This window comes from Geotrypetes seraphini, chromosome 1 (assembly GCF_902459505.1).
Source record: "Geotrypetes seraphini chromosome 1, aGeoSer1.1, whole genome shotgun sequence".
Lineage (NCBI taxonomy): Eukaryota > Metazoa > Chordata > Amphibia > Gymnophiona > Dermophiidae > Geotrypetes > Geotrypetes seraphini.
In genome coordinates, this window is record NC_047084.1 from 418,086,387 (window position 1) to 418,103,532 (window position 17,146).

The 17,146-nt window shown below is 37.2% G+C and overlaps 1 protein-coding gene across 12 annotated transcripts in view; it reads right to left on the reverse strand.

Moving 5' to 3' along the window:
• PTPRD (protein tyrosine phosphatase receptor type D) overlaps positions 1 to 17,146 on the reverse strand; it is a 1,247,124-nt gene that overhangs the window by 583,300 nt on the left and 646,678 nt on the right. For all 12 annotated transcript variants that reach the window (XM_033918844.1, XM_033918800.1, XM_033918751.1 and 9 more), the window contains one exon: positions 16,257 to 16,838. In XM_033918844.1, the coding sequence (XP_033774735.1) occupies positions 16,257 to 16,838 (582 nt within the window). The remainder of the gene's footprint in view (positions 1 to 16,256; positions 16,839 to 17,146) is intronic.

Genomic DNA, 17,146 nt, shown 5'->3' on the forward strand with positions numbered 1-17,146 from the left:
AAGAGACATGAAGGGGAATAAGGGCTGTTTCAGATAGCCCAGAGAGTCATCCTTTTCTAGGTCTAAGAAAATGAAAGAATTGGTCCAGAAATGCCTTCTCTTTTAGGCCAAGTATGGCTGTGGAGGGCAAGTATATAACAGCTTGCATCACTGAAATGCAGGGAGGTAAAATTACAAGATTATACAACCTTGGGCCTGACTGACTTTACAGTGTTATTATTGTGCATTAAATTCACATGAAACATAACTTATTAACAAGGCTCCCTGTTTATTAATGTACTGCCAAGGTTGTACACTTGCTGTGTGGTATATGTCAAAATTAATATGTAACTGTAAAAAATTCTGCATAAACTGTTGGCATCAAGCAGGAGTGTGTGACCTCATAATTGAGTGAGGCCTTGATGTATCCTCAGACTGGTCTGAGGCAGGCATGGATGAGCAGTAGCTCCAAAAGCTCTTCTTTGATCATTGCCCTGAGAGTTGGTGTCTGCATTGGCAATGACATCGCCATGGAAGCAGTCTGCTTGATGCTGAGACACGCCTGTAAGAACACAAAATCTGCAACGATGGACAGTACTGTATGGTGCATCGATCCATACTATACTTTCAGGAGGCGGAGATCTGAGAAAAACCCATGCCATGTTTAGAAGAGGAAAAATATTTATGCTTCTTATGTGCTACCTCCTCCCCTAATGGGTGAGGCATGGAGGAAGATGATGTCAAACCTCGCCTAGGAAGACATCCGCCCCTCTTTATACAGCATCATTGCACTTGGTGTCGCTAGTGATGCAGTCTGTGCATCGGGTCCTGAATCTCCTGCCATGCTCAATGTTGATGACAAAACAAAAATTCTTTCATACTAAAGTTGTTAGGCTTTAAGTGTCCTCTATTGCATATGCAGATAGAGGTCACAGTGAATGTCTCAATGGTCAGGATCTACCAATTAAGGGGATGAGAACCTGAACTGGTCCGATTACATCAAGTATATTTCTTCAAGCCACTCGGCATCCTCTTTGAAATGGTGGGAGAAATGGACAACTCAAAGTCAAAAAAGCTCAATATCCCAGGGAGCTTGTGTAAAAAGTATATAAAAAATTGTCAAAGCTTCCTGGGGCAAAAAAGGTCTCAAACAATATTTAACCAAATTCAAGAAAATGACAAAAAAAACCAAACCCTAGAAAAATAAAGAATTATGAAGAAAACTACAATAAAATAAAACTAGGAAGGCACAAAAAGATATCTAAGTTTGATGTACTGAGGAGAAACTGATGACACAGCTTCTTGGCTCTACGGAAAACTGATGGTCCTGCAAGCCAATGACAGACAGAAAGATACTGGCACATGCACAGTATGGGCACTGCCTAAAGATTTAAAATGACAGTGCACTTGGCAGTGTCTGTACCAGGTTCCATGGATGATGATGTCACCCACATGTGAGAATATTATGCTTACTTGTCCTCTGAGAAATATTCGCTATAATAAAACTCTTAGAAAATGGTGAAAGGTGAGGTGGTGGGACTGGGATTCGACACCACCACCATCCAACCACTCCTGCTAGGTACGAAGCTCTGCCTTTTCTCGGCACTTCATTGGTAATGCTCTGCTCACCGAAGGTGCTGGTGGGCCTCTGATTGGGCCATAGCAGAGTCGCTTTTGAGATCTCACAAAGAAGGGCATAGTGGGGAGGAAGGCTGGTGGTGCTGGTGGTGGGATTGGACTTTGGGTCGGCCTGCGCTGGCAAAATCTTGGGGTTCGGTTCGATAGACTCCAGAGGAGCTATGTGGTAGTCACCATGCCTAGCCCCACCTATACCCTGACCCCATCCATGCCCCACCTCTACCTTGCCCGGACCTTGCCTCTCACTGTTCAGAAGTTACTGGATGCCGGCCCTCATCACTAACAACAGTGAGCATGTGACCTCGGTTCTTTGTCCCAGGGCGACGATGTCACCAGTGAAACACTGGGGCAGAGTCCCAGAGATAGTACGGAGGTTGCAGCTTAGTTTTGGGAGACTACCTGCAGCTATTTGGATTTTCTTAAAGTGCAGCCACTATTAGAGTTGCTAACTGTACAATATGGATAAATAAATTACGTCTATGAAAAATACTAACGCAAGCACTATGGAGGCATTAGCATTTAGCGCGCGCACTAAAACCATTAGCACACCTTAGTAAAAGGAGCCCTAGATTGGCACTTCATAAGCTTAATTTAGCAAAAATTATTGAGGATCCGGCCTTCTCCATATCCTTGTATGCAGAGATGCAGAGAAAGACTTTGATCGAGTAGAATGGACTTTTATGTACCAAGCAATGAATTGGTTTATGATAGACTCCGGATTTATTCAAATGATTCAAACTTGTATAGTTCTCCCTCAGCCAGATTATATATTAATAATACATTCTCTGAACGTTTTAGTTCAAAGAGGGGAGTTAGACAAGGATGGCCCTTATCTCCTTTGCTTTTTGACATTGTTTTGGAACCCTAATTGTTGGTGATTCAGCAGGCAAGGGAGATACAGAGAATTCCATATGCAGGTCGAGATTATAAAGTTTTGGCTTATGCAGATGATATATTGCTTCATTTTAAAAACCCTGAATCAACCATCCCTCATTTACTGGAATTGATTGATCATTTGGTAAATTTTCTGGAAAAAGGAATAAAATATTTGGGTATAATGATTAAAAAAACATTGCAAGATACAATGACAGTAAATGAAAAATCTTTATTGTTGAAAGTCAAAGAAATTTGTGAGCATTGGAATCCATTACATCTTTCTTGGTGGGGGAGAGTTCAAACCTGTAGTTTGTTATCAAATGAGTATGGTACCAGTTTATTTTCAGAGTTCTTTTTATTTAAAAAAAAAAAAAAAAACACCTATATGGGATTCTTACAAAATTCCTTTGGCTTGGTAAAACTTAAAGAATAGCCTTAGTATCTATACAAAAATCTCAATCGATGGGAGGGGTAAATTTTCCAAAATTTATAGGTATCATCAAGCCTTTATTTGTGTCAGGGTATGTATTGGATCCTTCCTGAACTCATGGAGAGTCTGTGGGATTGGTTGATTTTGGAAAGTCATCATATGGCCCCACTTCATCTTAACATATAATATATTCCCATATATCTGAAAAAGTGTATCCTATTTTACCTAAAAATATATCAAGGAGGAGGCCTCAATAACAGAGCCCACGTTCAGTTGTATTCACAGACTGGAAATTTCGATGTGGTTATATTGCTCTTTAGCTCTAATCATTGGCCAACTCCTGTATTTAACTTTATTATCTTCTATCAATATAAATAAGAATTCAATATTCTAATTAATATCCTATTCTATAAATATTTTTTATCAATATTTTTTATCACGTTTTTACTTTAAATTTTTCCCCAAAATAACTTATTGATATCTACACTTCTCCATCTGGTTTGAGACTAAACTGACAAGATTTAAAGAACTCTTCAGTTCTATTTCAAAAAGGACCTTGCTAACATTCAATTTCTTGCAAGTTACTTAGCTTTTTAACAGCGCTTGTATGTCAGAAACAGCCAACGAGGCCAGCGTTTCGTGGACTTCCACTTCTGTCCACTGCTTCAGGGCTATAAATTATATGCACCAAGCCACTGTAAAAAGAAAATAAACTCAGATAACTCATTCAAAATTTAGTATCATACAGAGCTCTTTTCTTTACTTACTTTTCCGTAACTTATTGACAGCAGTCTCTACAATTTTGAAAATGGCGACAACCTCGTTTTAAAGAACCGTACAGCGTGTTGACGTCGGCCCCAGCGTAACCAATTAGCATATAGAATGTAAAGAAAGTATGGAACCCTCAATAAAAATGTTGCCATTCCATATGTTTGTTTAGCCCATTTGGATATAAAGTATGTAAGCGATTGATCCATCGTTGTTCATGCTGTGCTAAGGTTCTACGGAAATCCCCTCCTTATATTTGGTTTTAACACCTCAATGATCTTGGCTCGTAATGTCAAAAACTTATGATTTTTTGTTATGCAATGTCGAGCTAGAGGGGCGCCCATATTATGATTTTTGATAGCACTTTTGTGTTCCGTAAGGCGGACATTGAATCTGCGGGATGTCTGTCCTATGTAAATTAAATTACATGGGCATTTCAGAGCATAAATAACTCCTTGTGTTCTGCAGTTTGAGGTATGTTTTAAGGCATAATCTTTTTTATCTCCTGGATTCTGGAATACAGTGGTCTGTTCCATTATTGCACACATTTGACAACCACCACATTTAACATGGCCCAAATGTACTTCAATCTCTTGCGCTTGTTTATGTGGAAGTTGTGAAGGGTATAATACTTCTTTCAAATTTCTAGTACGTCGGTAAGCTATCCGTAGAGCATAATCCTTAAATGTTCCAGCTATATTGAGCATTTCCCAATGTCTCCTAAGGGAACGCGCAATTTGGAAACTATTCTCAGAATACGTTAGGACGCATGTTATCTGTTTCTCAATTGTTGCCGAATCACTTCTTTGTTTAGGTGTTAATAAAAGTTCACGGTGATTGTAATAAGCTCTTTTATACGCTTTTGTTATAATCTTCGGAGGGTAGCCACGTTGTAAAAATTTCTCCTTTAAACAATTTGCTTGATGTTTAAATTCAATATCAGAAGTGCAGATTCTTCTAATTCTCAAGAACTGTGAGAAAGGTAGACTTTTTTTAAGAGAATGAGGATGTGCACTGGAGAAATGTAAAGTAGCATTGCTGTCTGTGGGCTTAGTATATACTTTTGTATTAAATTCACTGTCAATGATGTTAACATATACATCCAAAAATGATATTCCGGTATTACTATAATCGTGGGTGAACTTAACTTTAGGGTGACAGGTGTTAATGTAATTTAGAAATGTATTCAATGCTTCAAGACCCCCGTTCCAAATCATAAATATATCATCTATGTAACGGGTCCATAGCATTATTTTATCATAGAAACACAAAGAATATATCCACTTCTTTTCAAAAGCGTCCATAAAAAGATTAGCTACCGAGGAGGCCATAGTAATGCCCATTGCAATACCAGAATTCTGTTGGAACATTTGATCTTCAAACATAAAAAAACTTTCTTGAAGAACCAATCTAGCTAATTGTTGAAGAAACTCAGTTGGAACCTTGGGTTCGCTTCTCATGTCTAGTGTATTTTCAATAATTCCCAATGCTTCTTCCTGAGGAATAATTGTGTAAAGGGAGCAGACATCAATGGTTACCAATATAGAATGTTGGTCAGGTTTAATTTGGTTAAGTATCCTCAAAAATTTGGTGGTATCTTGAATATATGAGGTAGTTTTTTTCACTGCATTTTGCAGGAACTTATCAATGTATATCGAAGAAGCTTCTAAAAGAGCCCCTCTATTGGAAACTATTGGTCTTCCTGGGGGAGTGTCTAAAGATTTATGAATTTTTGGAAGTAAGTAAAAAATGGGAGTTTTAGGATACATGACATTGAGAAAGCAAAACTCTTTCTTAGTTAAGTAACCTTTATCCAAGGCACTTTTTGTGAGTTTATTAATCTTAAGTTGTATTTCTTCCGTGGGGTTAGAGGATAAAACTCTATAGTCAGCACTATAGAGCTGTTTATAGGCTTCCTTTAAATAGGCTTCCTTTTATTCATCAAGACTATTTTACCCCCTTTGTCAGCTCTTCTGATAATTAGTTCATCATCTGCCAAAAGTGTTTTAATGGCAGTATTTTCATTTTTACTGATGTTATAAGTTCGTTTGTAATGACATTTGGTGTTAATCTGTTCAATATCAGCCTTCATCAATTTATAAAAGGTCTCTATCACCGGGTCAATCGGACCCAGGGGGATCCAGTTAGATTTTGGGAAGACTATAGATTCTGGCTCATCCTGTGTGATATCCTTATCCTGAGAGAAAAAAGCCTTAATTCTTAAAGTACGGTAGAATTTTTCAATGTCAATATTGTTTTGGAACGCGTCTACCGGAGTTAGTGGTACAAACGACAAGCCTTTTGATAGCAGGGTACATTCATCAGTTGTGAGTAAATGAGTGGAAAGATTAATAATTAGAGAGTCCGGTGGTGAAGTGCTCATACAGTTCTCCATTCCACGTTGTTTTTTTAAGGGAACCATTGTCCTCGTTGTCCTCGAGTTTGTGATCTTAGGTTTGGGTATTGGCCTTGATTTTGATATTGGCCCTGGTTTATATATTGACCCTGATTCTGATATCCTCTTTGTCCTCAATTGTTGCCTCTTCTTTTCTTTCCTCTGCGGGAGTATTGTGGTTTTGGGCCTAAAAAATCTTCATCGGAGCTGGATCCAAAGCTTGATGATTCCGAAGTATGATTAAAAGATACCTTTTTTCCTTTAATAGGTTCCTGTAAGTTTTGAGTTGTTAACCATGGATAGACTTTATTTTGCAAGTAATCGTTTTCATCTCTCTTAAATTTCTTATGTTTGTCTTTCTGAATAATCATTCTAAATTCATCAACTTTAGTTTTTAATTCTTCCTGCTGTTGTTTAAATTCATTGTCGTTTGTAATCTGTTTTAAAACTTTCAATTTATCCTCTATCTCGGTTTTAATAGTTGTCATAGCCTGTCTGCTACGCTCTATAATTAGAACCATCAAATTGAGAGAGCATTTATTGAGGATTGAGATCCATTTTTGACCAAACTCCGCATCATCATTGAACATGCGGGGTTCTTTGTACACTCGTAATCCCCTCGGGATTTTGGCAGATGATGAACTAATTATCAGAAGAGCTGACAAAGGGGGTAAAATAGTCTTGATGAATAAAAAAGACTATTTAAAGGAAGCCTATAAACAGCTCTATAGTGCTGACTATAGAGTTTTATCCTCTAACCCCACGGAAGAAATACAACTTAAGATTAATAAACTCACAAAAAGTGCCTTGGATAAAGGTTACTTAACTAAGAAAGAGTTTTGCTTTCTCAATGTCATGTATCCTAAAACTCCCATTTTTTACTTACTTCCAAAAATTCATAAATCTTTAGACACTCCCCCAGGAAGACCAATAGTTTCCAATAGAGGGGCTCTTTTAGAAGCTTCTTCGATATACATTGATAAGTTCCTGCAAAATGCAGTGAAAAAAACTACCTCATATATTCAAGATACCACCAAATTTTTGAGGATACTTAACCAAATTAAACCTGACCAACATTCTATATTGGAAACCATTGATGTCTGCTCCCTTTACACAATTATTCCTCAGGAAGAAGCATTGGGAATTATTGAAAACACACTAGACATGAGAAGCGAACCCAAGGTTCCAACTGAGTTTCTTCAACAATTAGCTAGATTGGTTCTTCAAGAAAGTTTTTTTATGTTTGAAGATCAACTGTTCCAACAGAATTCTGGTATTGCAATGGGCATTACTATGGCCCCCTCGGTAGCTAATCTTTTTATGGACGCTTTTGAAAAGAAGTGGATATATTCTTCGTGTTTCTATGATAAAATAATGCTATGGACCCGTTACATAGATGATATATTTATGATTTGGAACGGGGGTCTTGAAGCATTGAATACATTTCTAAATTACATTAACACCTGTCACCCTAAAGTTAAGTTCACCCACGATTATAGTAATACCGGAATATCATTTTTGGATGTATATGTTAACATCATTGACGGTGAATTTAATACAAAAGTATATACTAAGCCCACAGACAGCAATGCTACTTTACATTTCTCCAGTGCACATCCTCATTCTCTTAAAAAAGTCTACCTTTCTCACAGTTCTTGAGAATTAGAAGAATCTGCACTTCTGATATTGAATTTAAACATCAAGCAAATTGTTTAAAGGAGAAATTTTTACAACGTGGCTACCCTCCGAAGATTATAACAAAAGCGTATAAAAGAGCTTATTACAATCACCGTGAACTTTTATTAACACCTAAACAAAGAAGTGATTCGGCAACAATTGAGAAACAGATAACATGCGTCCTAACGTATTCTGAGAATAGTTCCCTTAGGAGACATTGGGAAATGCTCAATATAGCTGGAACATTTAAGGATTATGCTCTGCGGATAGCTTACCGACGTACTAGAAATTTGAAAGAAGTATTATGCCCTTCACAACTTCCACATAAACAAGCGCAAGAGATTGAAGAACATTTGGGCCATGTTAAATGTGGTGGTTGTCAAATGTGTGCAATAATGGAACAGACCACTGTATTCCAGAATCCAGGAGATAAAAAAGATTATGCCTTAAAACATACCTCAAACTGCAGAACACAAGGAGTTATTTATGCTCTGAAATGCCCATGTAATTTAATTTACATAGGACAGACATCCCGCAGATTCAATGTCCGCCTTACGGAACACAAAAGTGCTATCAAAAATCATAATATGGGCGCCCCTCTAGCTCGACATTGCATAACAAAAAATCATGAGTTTTTGACATTACGAGCCACGATCATTGAGGTGTTAAAACCAAATATAAGAGGAGGGGATTTCCGTAGAACCTTAGCACAGCATGAACAACGATGGATCAATCGCTTACATACTTTATATCCAAATGGGCTAAACAAACATATGGAATGGCAACATTTTTATTGAGGGTTCCATACTTTCTTTACATTCTATATGCTAATTGGTTACGCTGGGGCTGACGTCAACACGCTGTACGGCTCTTTAAAACGAGGTTGTCGCCATTTTCAAAATTGTAGAGACTGCTGTCAATAAGTTACGGAAAAGTAAGTAAAGAAAAGAGCTCTGTATGATACTAAATTTTGAATGAGTTATCTGAGTTTATTTTCTTTTTACAGTGGCTTGGTGCATATAATTTATAGCCCTGAAGCAGTGGACAGAAGTGGAAGTCCACGAAACGCTGGCCTCGTTGGCTGTTTCTGACATACAAGCGCTGTTAAAAAGCTAAGTAACTTGCAAGAAATTGAATGTTAGCAAGGTCCTTTTTGAAATAGAACTGAAGAGTTCTTTAAATCTTGTCAGTTTAGTCTCAAACCAGATGGAGAAGTGTAGATATCAATAAGTTATTTTGGGGAAAAAATTAAAGTAAAAACGTGATAAAAAATATTGATAAAAAATATTTATAGAATAGGATATTAATTAGAATATTGAATTCTTATTTATATTGATAGAAGATAATAAAGTTAAATACAGGAGTTGGCCAATGATTAGAGCTAAAGAGCAATATAACCACGTCAAAATTTCCAGTCTGTGAATACGACTGAACGTGGGCTCTGTTACTGAGGCCTCCTCCTTGATATATTTTTAGGTAAAATAGGATACACTTTTTCAGATATATGGGAATATATTATATATTAATATTGTGACCCACTTTATCTTAGCCATATTTTGAGTATCAAGCTTCCAATAATACTGTATATAAGGATAATATTATTTTCCACTCAACTTGGATTACATTAAAATTTATAGATGCGTTAACTCCTATTCCAATACAACAAACCAAATGTCAGTCCCTATAGTTGAACTCCAAGATAAAAATTGGCAAGTCTAAAATCCTCTGGAAACATTGGTCGCAGGCAGGCATTTGTACCCTAGATGATGTAATTTTGAATGGGAAGATGGTATCGTTAATACAGTTACAGCAATCATTTGATATATCAAAGTCTCAAGGTTATAAATGATTACAATTTCTGTGGTGCGAGAGGAGCAAATGAGGACTTCCAATGTCTAAAATGTGTTGGAGTAAAGCACGAGCCCCTGACGAAACCTACCAGTGAACAGCCTGGTAGCAGTTGGGCTTTAAGTTATGTGCTCTTCTTTATATTAAATATCCACCACAATTCTAAATTACAAAAATGTTTAAAAAATCCTGCATAAGACCAATGATGAACACTTCACCCCTGTAAGGGCACGAAAAACAAATACAAATAGTGCCTTGGGTGTTTGAGGTCTTGAGTATAAAAACAACTCTTTTGAGTTTGTTCTCAGCTAGTTGGTGCAATTGAAGCAGGCCATTCAGAATGGATTCCCTGACTGGTAAAATTTTAAAAAATCAGTATAGCTTGCCGAGTCTATGTTTCCAGACAGATTTTCAAGGGCATAAAGTCAGATTGAACAGCAATGGCGAAATGGGACATAGTAATATAGTAAATGACAGCAGATAAAGACCCGAATGGTCCATCCACTCTGCCCAACCTAATTCAATTTAATTTTTTTTTTCTTAGCTATTTCTGGGCAATCCTTGCCTTGTACCTCATGTCAAGTAAATAGGACCTCTTGCTAGCAATAAATCCACTTATTGTAGATTTGTCCTCAATATCTGGTATTTATATCAATTGGACATTTCTTTAAGTTTCCTTATCTAGTTGATTTGTACATCAAAGTAAATACGATCTAATATCTGATTGTTAATACATATTCTAGTGACAGGAGCTGTATATAGGATTTTAGACATTCGAATAAATGCCTCTCGGAAACCAAACCATCACAACAGTTCAAAAATAAAGGGCCATTCCACTCGATCAAATGCCTTCTCAGCATCAAGGCTCATTGCAAGCAATTGCTGATCTCTATTGACAGATGCATGTAAAGTTGCATTGGTGAACATATGAGTATTATCATACGAAAATCTTTTGGTCATAAAACCGATCTGATCAGGATGAATCAAAGCAGGCAAGATTTTCTGTAATCTGTTTGCAAGAACTTTAGCATAGATCTTAGCATCAATATCGATGAGGGATATAGGTCTATAATTTTGTCTGTAAACAATCTTTGCCTGGCTTCAGTAACACAATGATAGTATCCTCAGTAAAAGTACCAGTAGCAGTGCCAGTATGAACAATTTCATATGTGTTGTCCATAACAGAGCCATTGTCTTATCCGATAATTATATTTGGAGGTATTGGGCTACAGTCTTTCTTAAATACCTATATGACACAATTAGTAAAGATCTTGCTAATGTTAATGCTTAAAACTATTTTCATTAACTGGAAAGATTTTTATAAATTAGAATATAATACGTGGTGGAATATGTTATGTCTATTTAGTAAGTATGAGAAATTATATGCAATTAAATGTGGAAATTTAGAAAAATTTAGGAATGTATGGGAATGTTTATTGAAAATTAATGATTAATGTTTTATGCTTAGTTTAGATTTATATGTTATGACACCCTATGACTTTTTTCTGTTTTATACTTTTCTGTTTGTATCCTTTTAAATTTTAAAATTTCAATAAATTATTTAATGAAAAAAAAAGATCTAGTCATAGATCTACTTATATTCTCTAAACGGCGTTGTTATAATTGGTATTAATCGGAACAGTAATTGATCGCGTTGTTTAAAACGAATTAGAATGTCATTTAAAAATGTAGGTGCCTCCAAAACAGGATGCCATAATCATGTTTACACATGTACTCAATAGCACCTTAGGTCAAAATAGGCATGGTTTATAACAGAAATGGCCTTAGGCACTGTTAGGCACCTATAGACATGATTCACGTCAAACAAAGATGATGAGAATGTAGGCCTTCAAAACCATGGCTTACATTACCGGTGTTTATGTTCAACTGTAGTAGCCATGATTAGAAAGTGATCGGCAGCGTTATTTTAGGCAGCCGCCTATGTAGTCACCGTGTGCAAAATCCGGACCAATGCGCAAGAGATATGCCTCCTAAAACACTGCCACTTTTGTAAGCTACTCAAGCTAGGTGAGTTGCTCTAGTCTTTTTTTTTTTTTTTCTTCAAAAAATATATATGTCAAACACACACAATACTGTGAACTTTTCAGACCTTAGATAGCATTTAAATAAATTCTCTTGTCAAAAGCTTCACTTATTTTTTAAATTACTATGTTTTTTCTACCTTGTCTTCATCTTGTGAATCAAATGGCTTGCGGGTATTTCAGGGATGGTTTCAGAGTGTAAGAAAATTCCATCAGCTCAAGTAGTTTACAAATGTTACAATGCCCCAAATAAGAGTTACATCAGTACACTTTTATATACTACTTTCATTCTCCATGGTGTCACAGCAAGGAGCTCTGGCACTGGAGGGCACAGTAAGTAATCCATCCAGAACTGCACGATGATGATAGATACGCAGAAAGAAAGAAAAATTCCTGTGGTGACCAGATCAGAAATGGGATGTGGGTCAATCTAACTGGGCCACAACAATGAATTATTAGCAATGAAAATCTAATGGGATAAATAGATGACCAGCCTACTGAGCACGTATAAAGTAGTATACATATTAGAAAGAGAGAGTGAAAAAAGGGAAAACATCAGAACTCAAAAGATAGTGAGAACTTTTTTTTTTTGTAAGTTTCAACTTAAACCATAACCAGTTCCAACAAAACTTTACCTTGTTGCAATTTACCAATTTTACAATCTTATTATTTTCACGAAGACCTCAGAGGCTACACTCAAAACATCAACTTAAATTTGAGATTACCATAGTCAACCTCTTAATTGGTCTACAGTCCATGGGCTCCTTTTGCAAAGCTGCGATACCGTGTTTTTAGCGCACACAGAATTTTAGCATGCGCTAAACCCGCACTACGCGACTAGAACTAACACCAGTTCAATGCTGGCATTAGCGTCTAGCGTGCGCGCTAAAACCGCTAGCGCAACTTTGTAAAAGGAGCCCTGTAAATGCAAATATTCTTTTCAATTATATTTATTATAGAAAAAATGTTCAAACTCGTCTATCCTCCATAAATAGCAATAAAAGCTTTTCAATTATTACTTATCTTTATTTTGGGGCTCCAAATTAATGTTGTTTTTCTGGGTGCTAAAAATCCCTATTCTTTACAAAAACCACTTTTGATACTTGCCCTTTTAAAGTGAAAGCTGAAATAATGAATACTGCTATGCAATATAAGCAGGGACAGACTGGGCCCCCAACAAGTAAGTTTTAGATTATAGGCCCCTAACTGCCCATCCAATACCACTGGTTAACAGACAAGGAGTCCTTGGGTACTGCCTTACTGATAGACCAGTCAATCCACTCCAGAATGGAAGTCTTAAATACTGTTCAGACATGTAAAAGAGAGTCCAAAATATACCCCATATCATTACATTTATGTCATTATTAATGTTAATAAGTTTTCTAAGATTTAAGGATAATCATAAAAGAAACAGGCTTTCAGCTCTAAAAAGTTTCAATACTACAATTGGTCTACTGCATATATTGGCTTTATAACTCAAATTATTTAAATACACACAAAAATTTGTGTACACCTCCCCTTCCCAATTCACGGTTTTAAGACTTGCAATTTTGATTATTTGCGATTTCCTAAAACTGGAATCACATCCATCTCCCTCCCGCTTCCCGGACCTTACCTGGTGGTCTAGCAGTCTTTCGGGGCAGGAGCGATCTTCCTATGCTCCTGCCCCATGCAGATCACATCTAAAATGGCTGCCATGAGTTCCCGTCGTAGATAATGCTGGGGAGGAGCCAGCAGTCTTGGTATATGTGGGTACAAATGATGCAGAAAAATGAAGAAGGGAAGTTCTGGAAGCCAAATTTAGGCTCTCAGGTAGAAAGTAGAAATCCAGATCCTCCAGCAAACAAAAAGGAAATAGAGCTAGGATTATGTGTGGTTGAGATGAAGATGCAGGGATGAGGGATTTAGATTTGTTAGGAACTGGGCAATCTATTCCAACAAAGCAGATTCCACCTTAACCAGGGATGAAACCAGGCTGCTGGTGTAAACATTAAAAAGGAGATAAAGCAGCTTTTAAACTAAAATGAGAGGGAAGCCAAAAGTGGAGTATTCTTGAATGATACTACTGAAACAGGATATTTAGGGAATCATAATAGAAGTTTCAACAATGGTGAAAGGAAGTCAGGAGTATTTAAGGGGAGAACAGGGTAAAGAATGCAAATTATCCCTGTCAATTTCTACACAGCTTAAAGCTACAAGGAAAAATAAACACAATTTGAAATGTCTTTATACAAATGCTAGAAATCTAAAAAAATAAGATGGTAGAGCTAAGATATAGCACTAAATGAAGACGTTGATATAATAGGCATCTCAAAGACCTGGTGGAGGAGAATCAGTGGAACACTGTGTTAACAGGGCACAAATTATATTGCACTGATAGAGTGGATCAAATTGGAGGGGGATTTCACTCTATGTTGAAGAGGAAATTGAATCAAATAAATTAAACATTATATATGAAACAGCAGGATGAAATCTTTATGGACAGAAATTCAATGTGTGAAGGGAAGGAGCATACGAGTAGGGCTATGGTACCTCCACTGGGACAGGATGAAGAAATGTTTACATAAATTAGAAAAGCTGGTAAATTGGGTGACAATATAATAATGGGTGGTTTCAATGACTTATATGCAACAAGAATCACTTGAACCCAATAATACATACAATCAAAAAACAAAATAGTTCAAGTAGTTATGAGCAACAATACCCAGCAGGGAATAGTTAATACATAAGAATAGTCTTACTGGCCTATCTTCACAGTGGTCAATCCATGTGACAAATACCTGGAAAAACCCAAATAGTAGCAACATTCCATGCTACCAATCCAAGGCAAACAGTGGCTTCCCCCATGTCTTTCTCAATAAAAGACTATGGACTTTTCCTCCAGGAAATTGTCCAAACCTTTCTTAAAACCAGCTACGTTAACCACTCTTACCACAACTTCTGACAACACGTTCCATTGCTTAACAATTCTCTGAGTGAAAAAAAATTATATATATTTCTTCCTATTGGTTTTAAAAGTATTTTCCTGTAACTTCGAGTCACCCCCTAGTCTTTGTCATTTTTGAATTTATCTCTCTCAAATTTAAATCCAAAAGGAAGCAATGAGATATAACATCCACCTGAAAAAGATCCTATTTCATGATTCAGTGTCGTATCAGGGGAGGGCTGTTGCAAACATTCTCAAAAAGGCTCTTCATTTCCCTGCTGGACACAGTTGCTCATATTACTTGAACTATTTTGATTTAAATTACCCCAATGCTGACTGGATAAATCTTACAACAAGGAGTGCTGGGAGTAAAATTCTTATAAGTAATAAATAACTGCTTGTTGCAGCAGCTGGTCCAGGAACTGACAAGAGGGTGGCTATTTTAGAGCTAGTCGTTAGAGGAATGCAGGGCAAAGTGCAAGAGTTAAGTCCTCTGGAAAACAGCAATCATAACATGATCAAACCTGAGCTAATATTACATTACATTACATTAGGGATTTCTATTCCGCCATTACCTAGCAGTTCAAGGCAGATTACAAAAGAATTATCCAAGATGTATTACAACAAGAACTTACAAAAAAAAAAAATAAATGGTCATTTTCAAAAAGAGTAAGAAATGGGTAAGGTTATTTGTTTGGGGTAGTTGGCTTTAGTGAAAGGTGGAGTTTGAGACTTGCGGTATTATTTCTTTTTTCAGAGTTTTCTTGAAGAGTATGGTCTTTATTTCTTTTCTAAAAGTCTTGTAGTCGAAGGATGCCGTCAGTAGATTGGCGATTTGGTTGTCTAGTTTGGCTGCTTGAGTGGTCAGGAGGCCATCATATAGTTTATTCCATTTGACCTCCTTAATATCTGGAATGAAGTCACAAAGGAAATCTACCATAGAAGCATTTCATTTTTTCAAAGGATTACTATGATAAAATGAGGAAAATGGCGAAAATGAAGCTAAAAGGATCAGCCACAAAGGTTAGAACTTTAAATCTGGCATGAATGTTGTTTAAAAATACCATCTTGGGAGCCCAGACCACATGAATTCCACATTTAAACAAAGGTGGAAAGAAGAACAAACGACAGCCAGCATGGTTAACAATAACACGGAAGAATGAAATTCCCAATGGACGAGGCTAAGCAGCCTGTTTAGAGTGCTGCTGGCCTGATGCTGCTTCGGTTAAAGGCAGGGCTCACTCGTGATTGGCGGGGAGGGAAGGATGGAGGATCAGCAGGAGTTCGGCTGCGCGGTTGGGGGGGGGGCGGGTTGAAGAGTTGCCGGTGAATCCTGGGACTAGGGCTTATTTTTGGGGTAGGACTTATATTAAGACCTACCCTGAAAATGATGCTAGGGCTTATTTTCGGGGTAGGTCTTATTTTTGAGGAAACACGGTAGCAGTTCCCCGTGCATAGCCTGGAAGTAGATGCTGCAGTTGCGTAATGGCTGGTTAACTCTTCACTCTTTCTCCACAAAATAAGACTGCTGCAGTATTATCAACCACCAGGAGTTATTAAGACATACCTTTCACAATGTCAAGACTGTTAGAAGATACTTTGTTGTGAGATAAAAACACTATCTCACTGCATATTTCAACCAATATTTCCATGATGTTTATTGATAATAAAATTTACCTCCAGTTTGAGTGATGACCTGAATTTCACTGGAGAGAGGCCCATCCCCAACTGAAGTAAAAGCAAGGACCTTCACAGAGTATGTTTTTTGTGGTACCAGATTCCCAATAGTGGTGATATGGCTGTCGGCCACATTGTGCTTTGTCCAGCTGTTGGCATGCTGAGTAGGATCCATGGTGTAATAAACCCTATAGCCCCTAATCTGCCCATTGGGCTCCTCCGGCTCCTCCCATTGGACCAAAATAGTTGTTGAGCTCAACATGCGAGCCTGTACATTGCGTGGAGCACTAGATGGGGCTTGTTCCGATGTCCTTGTTGTCACCAGTTCGCTTGGTGGGCCTCGTCCAATATTATTCACAGCAACTATCCGAAATTCATATTCTGAGTAGGGGCTTAGTCCTGCAACACTGTATCGTGTCGTTGCCACTCCATCAATTTCTTTATATTGCTCTTCCAAGTTCTTAGGTTTATGTTGGATAATGTAGTAAGAGACAGGCTCTGGATTTCCAGAGTCCCAAGTCAATGTTATACTTGTTGCTGTGCTTTCAGTCACTACTGGAGTTCCTGGAGATCTGGGTAAGGCTAGAAAATAATTTAGGAGAGGAAAAAAAAAGAATCATGAACTGCATTTTTAACACTTGACAACACAGTATATTTAAGAATTAAATGAGACTGTACCCTGATTTGGTAGAATTCTGAATTATAAAAACTCTTATCTTTCTCTTCAAGTTGAACTCTAGGGCTTTTTTCTATTCTGACATTCAAAACTTCATCACAGAGAAATACGATAGAGTAAGATTACCAATTAAAATGTAGATTGTGTTACATACATTGTTCCCCTCTTTTACTAAGGTGTGCTAACCGATTTGCGCGTGCTAATCGAATTAGCG